Raw genomic sequence first — 16,877 nt, 5'->3', positions numbered from 1 at the left:
ACGTGTGAGGAGAAGAAGCTGTATGACAAACTTCTTTCAAAGTGCTTGGAAACTGAAAGTAGGGGTCAGGAAAAATAAAATTATATTTAGAGCATTAAAAGGAAGATCGTTGTGGAATGAAATCATGATAATGGAAACAGAAAGAAAATACTCATATCTAACTCATACACACACTGAAGCGCACCACCCTCTTTACTGCCCTCTTTGCAAATTTCTCACACATACCTTTTTTGAATACATTGTCTTAACTCACCTCTAAGTACTCCCATAAAAATTGTGTGAAACAGGAAAAAAAGTGACCAAATGTAGATAAACTTGCCTAAACGTTCTTTTTCCTGGCAATTATTAACAGCTGCAAAGTTGTTAGAAGATGGTCCACAACTCACTGAAAGAAGCACAAAAATCCCATTTTGTTTCCTCTCTGGAAAGTCCAAAGATCTTCTTGGGAACTAACACAGTGTCAAACTCCCTGCTGAAGATGCAAGAGCCAAACACAACCCCAACTTCAAGTAAACACTAACAGCTTATCTGAATGAGAAACTTTGTCCAGAAAGATAAGTTGGTTAGGCTGAGGTTTTCTGTGAATTTCTTCTAGAAAATACTTTAGCATACTACTAGTTTTGTTTCATGAATAGATAAAATCTTCTGGTGGAAGACAATGTGCTTACAGCAAGAGAAAAAAAGGTTGTTTGAAATTCTGGGAATTTTTTTATATCTAGACCACAAAGGTCAGAAAGGTAAGAAGGTGCTCATCTGCATCAGATAAAACAAAATAAATATCTGAACTAAAATATTGGACTGAATGGAGATGCCACAAACAGATGCCCTTCAGTTTCAGGGTGCAAGTTGCAAGCAAGTTACTTGCTTATTTGCCAGCTAAGGAAGGCCAAGTGTCGGCTCCAGTAACAGACTGGAGCTGTGCATACTGTTTACCTGTTGGCTTGCTCCCTGCCAGTCTCAGGTCATGGCAGCTGGCACTTTCTCAAACAATGCTGAAGGGACCAAGCGTGCCAGAAGCTGTCCCCAGTCTGGACTCTGCCCACAAGCTTCTTAGCCTTAATTCCTAACCCCCTTTGGGGAGTGGAAAGTTACAAAAGCTACAGGTAGGCATGTGAGCCACAAGAGGCAACCAGGTCTCAAGGCCACAGACTGGTTTCTTGAATGTTTTGTTTAGTAGGATAGATGGATGCCAGCTCAGAACCCATATTTCTCTGTGTGATTCACAGATACATTTAAAGGGGGGAAAAAAAAAAAAAAAAAAAGGCATCAGCTGCAGGTAAAATGCAGGAGAAATAAAGGACAAACCCTCTCTGTGAAGAATGGCCACCAGTTGATCTTTTTGGCCAAGGTTTACATGGGTAAAGCCTCCTAACTGAGGATATCGCTGAAACCCTAACCAGGTATTTTCTACAGACAGTGGTAACACTAAGAGAAACAATTTCCAAATACATTCAATACAAAAGGGATATATATTAGGGATTCAAATTTTCTTTAGTATTTATGTTGCCTAACAGCACTTCAGCTTTAAGACAGTAAGTTTTTCATACATTTCCACCAGTCTCAAATAAAGCAAAATGTAGCTTTAACCCTGAAAGTCCTACACATTTTAAAATAAATACCCTTTGCTTGTTTCTAGTACAAATGACAGCAAATACTGATGGCAACAGTTAAAACAACCAGGAAAAAGTATTCACCACGTGCAATCACTTTCCCTGGACAGATATTAGTTAATAGGCTTGATTTAATTTTACTGAAGAGCCTTGACAATTCATTAGTCTAAATAACTACACTGGAAACATTACAGATGACCACCCTTCACTGTCAACTCTGCTGAATTTCCTCCTCACGGACAATACTACAAAAAATACAACTGCTTCCAATTTACATTGATTAAAAGTGCAGTTTTAACAGATCTGCTGAATGCTGACTGCCACATCTGCTGAGAAGCAGTAACATTAGATCTGGACCTGATTAAAAAAAATTAAACTAAAGGTTTCCAACTGAAGCTAATTTGTAGTCACACCAATCAAGCTGCAAGTCATGTACTCAAAATGCAAAACCCCTCTTGGACAGAGGATTGTTATTGGTGACTGACAACAGCTCCTTCCAGAAGAGTATATTTAAGAAGCGCCCCAAAATGTTTGTGTTGCAACTTGACATGTTAATATCATTGCAGATAAGGAACTGTGTAGAACACTTTCTAAAGCATCTTTGTCCTTATACACAAGCATAGCCTACTTTAACTTTTATAATGAAAGGTAAGTTATACCATATTATCAATGAAACATCATTCTCCTGTTAAAATTGTTAAATCACCCTGTATTACTGTTCACAATTTGCTCTGATACATTGACATAACTACTCCTCAAATACAAAGATGCACAGTAAACCAAACTTCTGAAAGTGTCAAATCCACTGCTCACAAAGCTGTACCAAAACCAGCTACCAATAAACTAAGAAAAACAACAAATCTGATTTAGTATTATGTCCTTTGATGCATTTTCTAGGCTATGGCAGAGAAGTGCACAATGCTGAAGCAATCCAGCAAACTCCCTAGACTGATTGATTATTCACATCTGAGGCAATTCTACACAACCACCTTTGCAGAACCCAAGAGAATGACCATTTCTGTCTGCTTTTGCACACTCCATGTCATTGGCATCTCTCAATAGTTTGAACAGGTTTTTACATGTGCTAGTTCTAACTCAAATGGTGCTGATGTGGCTGAAACTCTCTCCTGGGCATCTGTTCAGGCATGCACTCTCAGATCTTTTCTGTTTTGAAGGATATTCTGAATTTTCATCTGGCAGTTATATCTAATTACTGACACAACTAATAGTCACAACTGAATGCCACAAAATGAGTTTCCTGTGTTTTCAACCTGTTTCTGCTTCTGACCCAGGAAACAAGCATGCCCCTCAACTGCCCATGTGAAACACAATCCACACCCAATCTAAACTGACATAACTCTTGATTTACTGTGACTAGTCAATAAAACAGGCTGCCAAAATCAAGGTGTAAGTGTCAGTTTATTGGAAAACTTCCTAGATTTATGATCTAATGATCTAATGTTCGCAGTTGGTGGATATCTGGGCTCTGCTTCCTGCCAGCAGGGTCCACTTGCCTCTTACTAGCACAACTGCGCTGAACTGCTTGACAGCTACATCTCATGACTCTCACAAATCTACTGTGATTTCTAGTTCTAAGCAGCATTACTCCACTGGATGAGCCCTGCAAAGATGTTTCAATCAAAAAAGTAACAACAAAAGACAAGTAATTCATCCGATCCCCCATTATACACTTTTAATCCTCTCTTCAGTGAGCAGCAAATCCTAAAATCTCCCACTGTCATCACAGTAGTACCTTGTTGGTAAAGATCATGTCAGCAGGAGCCTATTTCCTTGCTAAAGAGCTTCTTACCACATACAAGAAGCCAGATCTTCGTCTACCACACTGCTTGTGGATCAACGTAAATTGTTCTCACTTTGGTCAATTCATTGTGATACCATTAAACATACACAGGATTTTCAAGATGACCCATAAAGCAGACATGACAAGGTGCACATCTTGAGTCATATAGGAGCTTATCATAAGCCTACAGCATCACGCACAAAGTCAAACAATTAACTATCAATATGAATACAGTCACATGGCACACCACTACATGGATTGTTTAACAGAAGGATGTCTACCTTGTAAAAGGGGACATATGACAGAAGAAAATGGAAGTAAAGCTGTATAAAAATACAAACACCTCTACAGTAACAAAAATTACACAAACCTAAATAGCAATAACACAAGGTCATTAGAACCCTTAGTTTTTGTAATGTTTAATACTCAAGCTAGAAATTTTTAAAAACTTAAACTAAATTGTGTGTACAAAGCAACCATTTGGCAACTTGACAGTGACAAAGTCAAAATAAAAGCTAGGAAGTCAGGTAAAAAAAACTCAAAATGCTAATGTTCAAGTTGATGGCAAAGTATGTTTCTCAATATTATTGTATAACAGCCAGCCAACAGGAGGTTATGACCTATCGTGCCAATGTAATGTAAATGTAACAGATTCTAGAGACATAGTAAATAATTACCTTTACAGTTAAATCTGTGTTGAAATACTAAAACCAGCTATATTAATGTCCTTAAGGGTTCATAAAAACAAAGCCAACAGAAAATATATATATTCCATGTGAGGATCCCTGTATCTAGATTTCTACAGTGATGTCTGAGTACTGTAAAGGCACACATTTTAACTATGTCAGGACTGTAATCCACAGCATTCAAAAGTGAAACAAGTGACATCATATCTCTGAGAAGCTGAGGTGCCCAGCATGATAGATGTGACTGACTTTAAAAGCAGAGAAATTTTCATACTTTTGTCAGCTTTTGTCAATAATGATTAGCTCTTCAACAAAAACACTGAAGGAAGGAGACACCGTGCCAACACAAATCAAATATCATTTTGTCAAGAATTCTTCCTCAAACTGCTTGACTAAGATTTGCGCATTGCCTATGTTTAAGCTGAAATTTATTGCCCAACACGGTACCTGCAGAGAAAAGCTCAAAAGAAAGAACCTTTGCAAAAATTATAACCATTTAGTCTCAAAGATTTTTTTGTTGGTTTATTTACCAGTAACTATCTACATCTACTTGCAAGTTTCTATTCCAGATTTTTGTTCTGACAGAACAACAACTCAAGAACAATCTATTAACTTCTCTGTACTTTCAATAATTAAAGTACAGGCCATGAAAGCCTATATACTAACTTACCCAGCAGGTCCTCAACTCATTCATAAAAGGTTCATTCACACCCTCAAATTTAACACAACCAGCTACCAGTCAAGGCCATACTGGTGCTTCCTTGCAGACAGCAAACCAGCAGCTATCATTCTGGTTTCAAAATGAGAAAGAGGAGACTCATTATCAAGGAAACAGACTCCTTGAAAGCAGACTACTGGACCAAGAAGCTTAACAGAAAGGATGCAGGGATAGCTCATGTCATCCTCATTTATAGCCTTATTCCACCAGTGTTTAGAGTCTCAAAAGCTGTCACAGGTGGAGACAGGGAGAACCTTCCCACAGATCTGATAAAGAAAAATGAGAGACTGGAACACTTGTCAAAGGAAGGGAATTTCAAGAACACTGGTCAAGAAACGAAGAAAAGCAATAAAATAAAACACATAACTGGATGAATATCTAGCTCAAAATATGTAGATGACACCCTTCACTATCAATCCATATACTGGAAAAATAAAGGAAAGCTATTCAGTATTTATCTTTTTAAAGTTACTTTAATATTCTTCAGAAGTACAATAAAGTGATATTTTATAAGTGATAGATGGTTGTAACACTGAAGTGTCTTACACTAGATTACCTCATCTGTTGCCACAGATATTGTAGCCAAAAAGAAAAAAAAAACGGAAAAAAAAATCAGCTAATTCCTCTCAAGATTTCTGTTTAGCAATAAACATTCTTGTCATTCATTCTGGGCTTTTAACCATATTCTGCTAATTCTCAGTTGTTTTTAGACATCCTCCTGAAAGCTTTGAAAGCTGCTTTACAATCTGGCATGCAACACTATGTAAAGCAGTTGTAAAATATTGACATTAACATTGTATTTTGCATCTTGTTATGCTTGACAAAAACAGAAGACCAGATGTTTTTACTTTCATATAAAAATAGATTAGCTATACAATTTAAAAGATGTCCAAGACTAAGTTAACTAGTGAGCTTGAACATATTTCTTTTGAGAAGAAAGTGTATTAACTGAAATTAAAACAGACATCAATCTAGTAGGGAAACAAAACAACACTTTTGTAACATTTATGGTTATTTACTGGGCTGATATTGCTGAAATTTTATCTGTTAGAACATGCTACCAAGTTTTATCAGCTAGTTTTAAAAAATAGTTTAAATAATTACTGCAGTATTTTATACATCGTATACATTTTGAGATTATTATATTGAAACTAGAAAAGAAAGCTATTCTACTGATTTATGTCAGAAATAAAGTTGAGATTTTCACTGCTAACTCAAAACATACTACCTGAGGGATTCCATAACAGTTCATAAAATGTCTTTGTTTTTAAATGGTATGGTCTGTAGTATATATTTTCTGTGAAGAAACAGAAGAACACATGTAACATCAGATGTGTGTACTTTAAGAAACCATGGAATGCGAAATCTAAAAATCCAAATAAAGCAGGTGGTATAATTTGAGGGGGGGGGAAGACTGAAATTAAGTTTAATGACATTACCAGGTTATCCTACCAGACTAATTCTCACTCACTGCATGACTTCAATGAAGCCCTCAGTCCTCATGCTGATTTCGATTTAGTTCAAGTGCTATTTGATGCGTTTCATCTGGAGTTTTATTCACTTCAAACTACACTTCATTTAACCAGGCTGCTGCTGTACTCATTTGTTTTTCTACTTTATTACCCGCAAATTGGTGTTGCTTAGTTTAGATAAATTGTTGGAATAAGTTAGTTTTATATAATTATTTCACACTGTTAATAAATAAATAAGCTTTAGAAAGATACCATATCACAGAAATAAGGGAGAAAAGTATTAAAAGTATTGTGTAATATACTAGACCACAATAACTGTTGGCCTTACAAGATCTATTAACAAATGCTGATAGATGACTTGCTATTTTAAGGCAAGACCATTCCCCTGCCTCCACTCCCCAAAACTACTGCTCATTTTATTTTTCTATATTATTAGCCTACCATACTCTATTTTCCAGCTGCGCAGGTATCATAATACAATGTATTTTCAAAAAAGGAGAGAAAGTGAGCAAAACTGAAAGCATCAAAGAGAAGCACAGTACACGAGAGACAGAATGTGAGCGCAAGACCACGCACACATGAGCTAAAGCATGATGGCAAGCATGCAACAGCGCTTCTGAAAAGGCATGAGAGACCAAGCATAAGCAAGCAAGAGAAAGCACAGCAAGCACAAGCGTACACAGAAGAGTACCAGTGCACTCATGAGAAAACACTACTGCTTGAAAACCATGAATTTCCCACACAGATTTTTAACTATTTTTCATCTCTAAATTTTATTTTATTGTGCAATACTAACATGGCATTTTATAATGCTAGTAAATAGATTTAAGATTACCATTAAACACTAATTCTAGAGTTTGCTAACAAGGATCACTAACAAGAGCTTAGTGTTAAATGTGAGGTCATGTCAGGAAAGGCTGTCAATCCTACCAGAGTACTGAAGTACACTGATTAGTGGTGATTATGGGTTATCATGGTAACATTTACTATTTTTTTGCAAAATGCTGCAGCAGAACAGCAATTCATTTGAAGTGGTAGGTACTTTTCTGAACTATTGATGGAAAATATGAGAAAGTCAATTAGGCTGCTACCACCTGGTGGTGTGCTATTTATGTTAAAAACCTCTTACACTTCACATGGTATCACAGCTTGTGAGAAAAAACACACTAGCATATTCTGTATGTAGCACTAAGAACAATCCTAGATGTACTCTTTTTTATCTATAAACCATTAAACTTTCACAAGCAAATGAATTTTACAAATTAGCTATACAACACCATGTTTGAAGTCAAAGTATTTTAACACATTAACCTGTTTTCCTGTTATCTTGTCATTTTATCCGAGATTCTTCGCATGGATTTAGTCATACAGTAGTATTGCAGACAGCTACTGCTCAAATAAGGAAAATTAATGTCCTGCCCAAAGTATTGCCAAAACCCATTTTCTTGAAAATCATTTTTATAAATACAATTTATTAATAAATTACACACTGATATGTACTTTACAAGTTTCAACTGTAGAGATAAGTTTAAATACTGAATTTCCACAGCATTGAAGTTACTAAAAATAAAATTTGTAGAGCTCATTTTATAATAAAGTACAAAATTGTTTTCAGAACAAAAGTGTTTGCATTTAAAATCTGAATCTGAACAACTATAAATAGCTTAATACCTGGTCACAACATTAAAAACACCTCCTACTGTAATGAGTAACAGGAAAAAAGAAAAGTGGCTAGCAGAGACTACCTTTTTGTGGAGTTGGAGTGTTTTGCTTTTCTTTTTTTTCCCCCCCATTTGTTGTTTTTTGTTTGGTTACATTTAAAACAGAAGGAGCTAACTGTTCAGTTAAATACAACAAGCTTGCCATCAGTATGTAACTTCAGATTTTCTATTCACTCAAGGAAGAATGGAAATCAGTTCACAGAATTCTACAAGGTCTAGAAGAAAGCCATTTACTACAGGGCTTGCATAGCCTGCTCTCTCAACCAAACAAGGGTCCGAAATGTTTAATAACAACCATCCTTACAAAGAAATCTATTCATGAGAACAGACTTAAGAGTAGAATATGACAGAAGAGACACAGAAGTTTAGGGATATATATGACGCTTGACATTTTGAAATCATTCATTAGAAATGTAAAAGCAGTTGAGTACATTAAGGTACTAATTAATGTAATTAATGCTCACCAATATTTAGGAAACTTGATCTGCTTGCCATAAACAGCAGTACTGAATGAGGGGATAACTGAAACAGGCATGCAGTACAATCCTTTATTGTCCAAAGAAGTCAGTGCTGCTTGAAAACCAAATATCTGAAACAAAGTAAGTTGGTCAAAGGGTATACTATCACTTAATTAGATCGCTTCCAAGTTACTTTTATAACATAATATACACATTTTTAAATATACTCAATAAATATTAAAAAGTATATTATTTTCAAATAATTCTTTTTCTCCAAACACAAATATAACTAGAAAAATCTATCTAAAATAATGTCCCAATAGGAATAAATATAAAAATATTTCCCTCGTTCAAAAATAAGTGTTAACTATGCTCTGATGAATTTAAAAAAAAAGTGCTGAATTATAATTTACCAACTATAATACATTATTCTATGTCCTTTAAATTTGCAGACTACACATTGCCTTTCATAAAAAAAATAAAATCACTTTTTGTAATTATAATAACACTGGCCTAATAAAAAAAGAAAGTGGTGTTTTAGGAAATTATAAGCTTGCCTTCAAAGCTTTTTTCTTAATACAAACATCTAAAGAAAGGTTCATCACAACTATTCTTTATAATTTTTCCCCTGTTCAATGGAAAACAAATGGTTGCAGAGTCAATTTTTTTAACATGCTGTATCACCATTTACATAACAGGACACTGCAGCCTATATTAGAGCAAGCCAATAAACCTTTTAAGTATCAAAATTCCACGTTTAAGACTCAAAATTCCACATTTTCAAAACATTGATCAAACAGCTGCTAAAAACTTTTTGAAGAGAAAAAAAATCCCCTCAAACTGAAGAACATACAGATGGACTTGCAATATTGCCACCCCAATCACTTCAAACATGAAAGAAAGTAAACATGTCATCCAGAAAACTGAAAGCTTGCCATGCAACTCTGGGACAGACTTTTTTTACACAGATAGTAAGAATTTTGTGGTTTAAACCTCTATTGAGATAACAGCATGGAAGCAAATGGATAACTGGAAAATTTAGCAAAATTAACAGTACCAGTAGCAAATATTCACATTTTAGCAGCACCCAAAAGGTTTCAAACAGCTGAAGCCCATCCTAAAAGGTTGGAAGGCCTATTTTAAAACTCCTCTTGAAATTTCACTTTTTCATTCTACTAAAATCTCAGCAGATGGCAATTGAATAATCTCAAAGTAATTTTTCAGTAGCTTTTTAAAATTCCCCCAACCTCACAATAAGAACTCCTTTCACGTAACAGGTCTTTAACGGAGAACATTCAGAGGTTTTCCTCTTATAATAAAAACAATGAAAATATTTGGCAACAGTTTCCTATCGCACACCCTCACTATCATGGCTTTGCTCTATCAATACCACTAGAAGTGATGCTTTTATCTCATAATATCCTATCAATTTTCTAACCGTAATTCACTGCAACCTACATATTCTATGAGTGTCATCCTAAGAGGGGAAAGGTTTCTTTCCAAATTATTTTAACTCAATCTTGCCACAAAGACCTTGAGGCTTCAGTCTGCGTAGTTTCCTCATGTGAAGTTCTCTGCTCATATTACAGGTCAGAAGCACCAATCCCAAACAACAGCATCCTGTGAACTCTATTTACTCTGTGTCCTTTCAGATAAGCTGAAAACTTTTTCCCAAGAAACCTGCTAACACTTGGGATTACCTAGGCATATTCACTTTTCCTCAGCACACTGCAGTAAGAAACAGATCTCAAGCCTTCTTTTACCTTCAGATAGCAGTGTGAGTAACAGTAATGAAGCAGGTTGTCAGATGGCTGGCTGAGGTTGCTGACCACATGCACCAGTTGCTCGGCATACATTGGCATTGAGTACTCCAGGTTAACCTTATCCACCAAAATTCGGATGGAAGGTAAAGGCCGCAGGGGCTGGAAGCTTGCAGCATTTAACAGTACACTTAAGTTCTAGGAGAGAGGTGCAAAAGACATGCAATTATTACACTACAGATGTATTAGCTACTGTATCTACATATTTTTACCTCCACACACATACAAGCAAATCTACATGTAATAAGCTGTCTCCAGATACCATGGTCTTATGGTCATTGTAGTATGAATCCTCAAATGTTTTCAGAATAATTTCTTCAAGGTTAAAGTTCACGTATAAAACTTTTTATCCAGAATTGCCTTGAGCACCCATGTCCAGGTACTGGCAAGCAGGGGTGGCCTCTGTGATGGGAGACTGAGGCTGCCCCATCCCCAACACAGTTGGTTCCAGCCAGTGCTACAGCAGCCTCATCACAGGACACAGCTGAGTCCCTCGGCCAAGCCAGTCACACTTCTATGGAAACAGGCTTAAGAAAGGGCAAAAATGCTACACAGGCTGAAGGACTCAGGTGACGGGGAGTAAGAAACAGCAATACAAACAGCAGGGTCAGAGAAGAAGGTGGGGCTCCAGACACCAGAGCAGAGATTCCCCTGCAGCCCTTGGAGATGACCACACCTAAGCAGACATTCACACTGCAGCCCGTGGAGCATCCCACACTGGAGCAGATGGATATGCCCTGAAGGACACTGCAGCCTTGTGGACAGCCCGCACTGGAGCAGATTTTTCCTCAAGGACGGCAGTCTGTGGAAAGGACTCACACTGGAGCAAGGGAAACGGTGACAAAGAGGGAGTGGCAGAGATCAACTGTCATGGACTGACCGCAACCCCCTATTCTCCATCCCTCTGAGTTGCAGGGTGGGAGGTAGAATAACCAGGGAATGAAGGAGTGAATGAAGTTGAGCCTGGGAAAAAGAGGGGGCGGGGGAAAGGTGTTATTTTGATTCCTGGTTTTGCTGCTCACTATCTAAATCTATTTTAATTAACAATATATTAAATAAATTGTCCTGAAGTCCAGTCTGTTTTGCTCATAGTGGTAATTGGTAAGTGATCTCCCCCTCGTTATCATCTTGACCCATCCTACTCCCCCCCCCCACCAGCACCACCACCATTATCCTGATGAGGAGGGGGAGTGAAAGAGCAGCTGGGTGAGTATCTGGCAACTGGCCAAGGTCAACCCACTACAAGAATATATCAAGTGAAAATATTTTGTTCTCTAAAATATGTGTTTACATTTTTATCACTCCAAAGCACTATCACCATACTAAACTCATGCTGACCTAACCTTTACACTGTCATATATTATTACATATTCACTCATACCAGACATCTCGACAGAGGATGATGTCATTAAAAAAAAAACCAAAACAGAACAAAAGACCCACACCAAAAAAAAAACCAACACCAAAACCCCAAAAATTTACACATCCAACTATACTTTTAATGGTTATGATGAAAAATAAGTACTCTATCTAGTACAAGACAGACAGGATTCTGGACATACCACAATGAGTTTGCTGGAGGGCTAGCAAAGTGGTTAGGGGGTTGGAGCACATGAGCTGTCTTCTCTCAGGAAAGACTGAGACAACTGGAGTCATTCAGCCTGCCGAAGGCCAAAGGGAGATCCTACTGCTATCTATCTACAGCTGCCTGCTGGGAGGGTACACAGAAGAGGGAGCCAGACTCTTGGCAAAGGCATACTGTGAGGGGACGCGTGGCAAAGGACACAAGCTGAAATGCAGGCAATTCCAAGCACGCCTGTGTGCAAGCTTTTTATGGAATTATCTGTCCTTGGAGGGAATCCAGCACTTCACTGGACAAGTCCCAGAGCAACCTGCTCTACTTGGGCTTGCTTTGAGCAAGATGCTGGACTACTAGAGATCATCTCCAGGGATCTCTTCCAATCCAAATTACACTATGAACCTAAAAAATTATTTAAACTTGTATCAAAATATGACAGTAAGTTGATGTATATAAACTTTCAATCTAAAATTCAAAATTATTATTACTTTAAATAGGCTTGGCTTCACTCAGGAAACAAATTGAAACATCAAGTAAAAAAACAACAACCCACAAACAAAAAAACCTACCACACTACCAAAAAGTTCATTTGAATTCAACTTGTTTGCCCCAAATATACAATAAATATGGGGCTATTCTTCCATTATAAAAATAACATCTGCTCATGCCCATAAGGTGAAAAGCACTACAGTCCACTGAGATATTCTGGGATGAAAGGAAATAATGCTTCCCATTAGGCACCTGGCAATGTCCTATTTTCCAATATTGGAAGCTTCTGAATGTATCGTAACACATCAAAAGACAACAGATTTGTCACCAGTTCAGCCACTCCAGGCAGCTTAACTGAAAAGCAGCCTAAATTTAAGAAAACGATACACACACTCCTGAAGTACACTCACTGAATAAATGGCACATACTTGAGATTTTACATATGTTGCAGCCTTGAGACTAGTGATCCAGGTATTATGTATGTTAGTGTATTTCACTTCACCAATGAAAATGGCTATACAAGCACACTGTAAGAAACACCATAAACTAAGACTTTCATTTTCCACACTCTTGCACATACACATATGATCTCAAATCACATAAACATGCTGTAAATAAGCACATTCTATAAGAAAATACAGCACAAGTTAGATATCTGCTGACCAGGGGAGTGTCATCTATTACACTATCAAGATAATTTAATGTCATTGTGTCACCGCACCTCAAAAAAAAACCTAACCAAATCAAGAAACAATGCATACATACCTTCTCACCCATGATTACGGGCATCAAGTGGTCTAGCAAATTGAATTCTGCCACAGGGATTATAATTGTACATTTAAGAACAGTGAATGTTGTAAGTCGAGTGGGAATGTATTCCTCCAATGATACTACTTCCTCTGAGCTTGGCATAGTTCTGTTTCCATCCATAATATCTAAAATCAATCAAGATTACATATATTTGATTAGAATACATAAACAATCTCCCACAGCTGCTGTTTCAGAAATAGTTAGGGACTAGCAAAAAATTGAAAGTTAGTTTCAAAATAGTTAATATTTTTATTCCACACTGGTTCTACCTAAGGCTAAATGCAATCATAACTACACCTTCCTTACTTTGAAACCTGTACAGTGCACTCTCAGAAACTCATCCTGTTTACCATAGCTAGTTTCCCTGAATTTTTATCCTGTACAACAATTATTTCAAACTAATAAATACATACCAACAGGAATAATTTTGTAGTCTTAGAAAAGAAAGCAAGCTAGAGCTGTCAAGGGAATAAACACTCCTTAGTCAGCAAGAGGCTTGTAATTGAAACAAATAGCCTCCCAAGTGTCAGAAATTACCTCAGAGGTATATCCAACACTGATAGGGATTTTATTAATTTTATGTTAATTTTATGTTTATTTTAAATTTTGTCCTTAGGATTCAAAATCCCCTGACAGATCTGGAGTTTAAGTATTTGGAAGTTGCACATTCAAAGGAACTGAATTTTGTCTGGTTTAATTCTGTATATATACAACAGGAACAAACCTGGATTAGTTCTGCTGTATGGCTCATATTCATGTTCCAGAGCACAAACTATCATTTTCATTATCCGGTGTACCGCACTGCTATCCAATCGAAGATTGAGTGGGCCCACAATAAGATTTTTTGTAGACATCTCCTGAACATTTCCAAATTCTTCACTCTTTACTGAAGAAAGGTCTTGCTGATTTCCAGAAACTACAAGAAGTTTCATAAATGACAACAAATTATACCAAACAATTGGACATAAAATTTTTTTTTTATCAGTTACTTTTGTTTCAAATGCTGTGATCAGGCTTATAAATAAACAGAAAATATACCAATGCAACTTCAACAAATAAATATGCAGTGACTGGTTTAACGTATTTTAACATGTTTTAGAATTCTCTTTATAGCATCTTCCTTCACTGACACAATCTGTCCATACTAACATAAATGGCAAGAAAAGCTGAGCTTGTCAATACTGGGCAGCAGGAGCTGCAGCTGCTGTGGACAGTTGACCTGCAGACATTTTGTCAAAGAGATGTAGGATCTGTCAACTTCTGAGTAGCTGAGGCTTTGTGGTTAAGCAGCCTGGGATGGTATGCTTCAAAACTTCAAGGCAAACCTTACTTTAAAGGCAACTGAAAGAAAGCATGTTTTATTTCTGGTGCCTGAGAGGTTTTACCCTTCAGGGGAACATTCGCTTTTCCCTCCCTCCTTTACTATACTCATTCAAACAGTATTTTTAATAGAGGAAGGGGGCTTGGTTGAAAAGGAAGGATAGGGGGTTTCCCTCATGTTTAAATCATACTCTATAGAATGTTCTGGATTGGTTCTAAGCACTGGTGAGGAGAAAGGTCCTTGAATAAACCCAGACTATGCCAAACTTGACACAGAGCTGGCCTAACAATCTATAGACTTCTACAGGCCTATACACTCAGCAGAGGAATTAACTTTGTCCCTAAAAGCCCAACAACAGCTGATGGTAAGAACATCTACAGCCTCTGCTTCCCTTTGTGTTTTGCTTACCTTTTCTGAGAAGAAAAAGTAAAAGCAAATGAAAAAAGGACAGAAAGATATCACTTTATAAAACCTATTCAAATCTTCAAATGGAAGTGAAGTTAGAACTCTTTTTAATAAATCCTGAAAAAGATATTAAAAAAAAAAAACCAAAACCAACAGCATACAGCCTGCTGTCATAGTATGCTTTATTTAATACACAGTCAGCATCCATTTTTGTCCTTCCTGTTCTACACAGTATTCAGTTTATATGAACACTATCAAGCAGTGTAAAAAACAAAAAATATCCAGGCCAAAAGCCTTTAGAAGTAATAACAGCCTACCCTTTCAAAAAGGTGAAGGAGGGGGAAGACCCATTTGTATATATTTTATGTGTATGAACAATATACTGAAGTGACAGAATTTATACAAAAAAACTTTCTAGAATAGTTCCATTTAATTCTAGCTAAGTGCAAAGAGAATGCGATAGAAAACCTATTGATTCTACAGAAGTAGATGATGACAGGTTACTTTTGAAACTTCACAGAAGCATAAAGGAAAATAATTTCTGGTCACAGAGTATTCAAGTCTCCATGAACTCTATGTCTAACTCTAACTGGAAAAAAAAATCTTAACACGAGAGTGCTGCCTAATGAACTTGCCACCAAAATAAGTAGGTACACATTTTAAGTACAACAACTTCAAAAGCACGCTGCATTAGGTCTGCAGGTCATGCAAATCAGTGATCGGGGAACTGACAGACCACTCAGTGTTTCAGGGAAATTACTGTTTTGTACTGAAATATACCACACAAAATAGAAAATTAAAAATTAAAAATCAGAAGGGAAGGACAGACAGAATTTCAGAATAAGACTACTGTGCATGACTATCTATCTTGTTTTCATTCAAAATACTAGAAGTGATTAATGCACTTCTATAAGTGACAGATGAAACACTCTTGAGGTTAATGTTATCCAGGAGGCACTTGTGGTTTAATCAGTAATCCTATGCTTCAGGAAAGGTTAAAGGTGCAAAGAATGTGTCAAACCAAAATTGCCTTGACAGATAAAAATCTTACAATCACAGTAAGTGCCTCCTATAACTTAATCTGAGTTAGGTTTTTTAGGGGAAGGTGGTGTGCACTGATTGTAACTAAAATCATAGTTAATGTCAAAACAAGAAATAGTAAAATGTAAACTTATACATAAATGCTTTCATATAAGCACCATGTATTAAAAATGTAGCAAGATTTGTATAGTTTTCAAAATCTTGAGGTTTTTATACCTTCATTTTAAAGAAATAATTTACACCTATTTGTTCATGTTCTGTTTAATAATTACATATTTGACTCACAATACAAAAAAATAAGCTAGAAAATAACTAGCAGATGTCGTCCCATTTGCTGTTCTGAAGAAAAAAAAAATTAAAAGTTCAGGTTTTAAGTTCTTTATTCTAGAGCTTTACCAAGCATTTAAACTATTAATGAAAAAATTAATCAATCTAGTCATTCTTGTATGTAGACAGGTAGCTGAAATTAGAGGAGTAATAATGAAATTGAACCACACAGTAAGGCTTGATAAGAAGCCAAGCTACATTTTCTGATGTGATTTCCTGGTGACTGATGCAGAAAATAAAAGCCAAGACCCTGAGAAAGCAAAGTGAAAGAAACACAAGAGAAGCCGGGCAGAGGATAAGGCAGTCAGAAAACGCCAGTAACCTGGCTTTGAGGGGGGAAAGTGTTTCCAACTTCAGCAACTTCTGAAAAAGCATTACAGTCAGAAAAAGATATGCCATTATGCTCCTTGTGCATTCAGAGGAACAAGACAAAATACTCCACGAAATCCATTTTTCCTCACGATCAAATCATCTGAGCATATTCAAATTTCTATACTAAAATTCAAAAAGGAGGTAAGGCTTACCCTAGGTCTTCAACTTTTCTACACAAAAGCTTTGCACACAATTGAACAGTTATTTCTTGATTAAAACCAGAAGCAGGCTGCAGCAGTTAATGTAC

At 36.6% G+C, this 16,877-nt stretch overlaps 1 protein-coding gene across 9 annotated transcripts in view; it reads right to left on the bottom strand.

Annotated features, from left to right (window-relative positions):
• The window catches only part of VPS13B (vacuolar protein sorting 13 homolog B), a 477,375-nt gene that overhangs the window by 382,600 nt on the left and 77,898 nt on the right, over positions 1-16,877 (bottom strand). For 7 of the 9 annotated variants that reach the window (XR_005827096.1, XM_040588251.1, XM_040588255.1 and 4 more), the window contains 4 exons: positions 13,889-14,080; positions 13,120-13,289; positions 10,230-10,424; positions 8,473-8,597 (listed from right to left, as the gene is read on the bottom strand). Coding sequence is in view for 7 of the 9 variants with exons in the window: in XM_040588251.1 (XP_040444185.1) it covers positions 8,473-8,597; positions 10,230-10,424; positions 13,120-13,289; positions 13,889-14,080 (682 nt within the window). In the remaining 2 variants the exon portion in view is untranslated. Of the gene's footprint in view, positions 1-310; positions 386-6,043; positions 6,113-8,472; positions 8,598-10,229; positions 10,425-13,119; positions 13,290-13,888; positions 14,081-16,877 lie in introns of those variants that run through there. The other 2 variants (XR_005827097.1, XM_040588257.1) reach the window with 2 other exon arrangements.

This window comes from Falco naumanni, chromosome 3 (assembly GCF_017639655.2).
Source record: "Falco naumanni isolate bFalNau1 chromosome 3, bFalNau1.pat, whole genome shotgun sequence".
Lineage (NCBI taxonomy): Eukaryota > Metazoa > Chordata > Aves > Falconiformes > Falconidae > Falco > Falco naumanni.
This window is presented reverse-complemented; position numbering and strand designations above follow the sequence as displayed.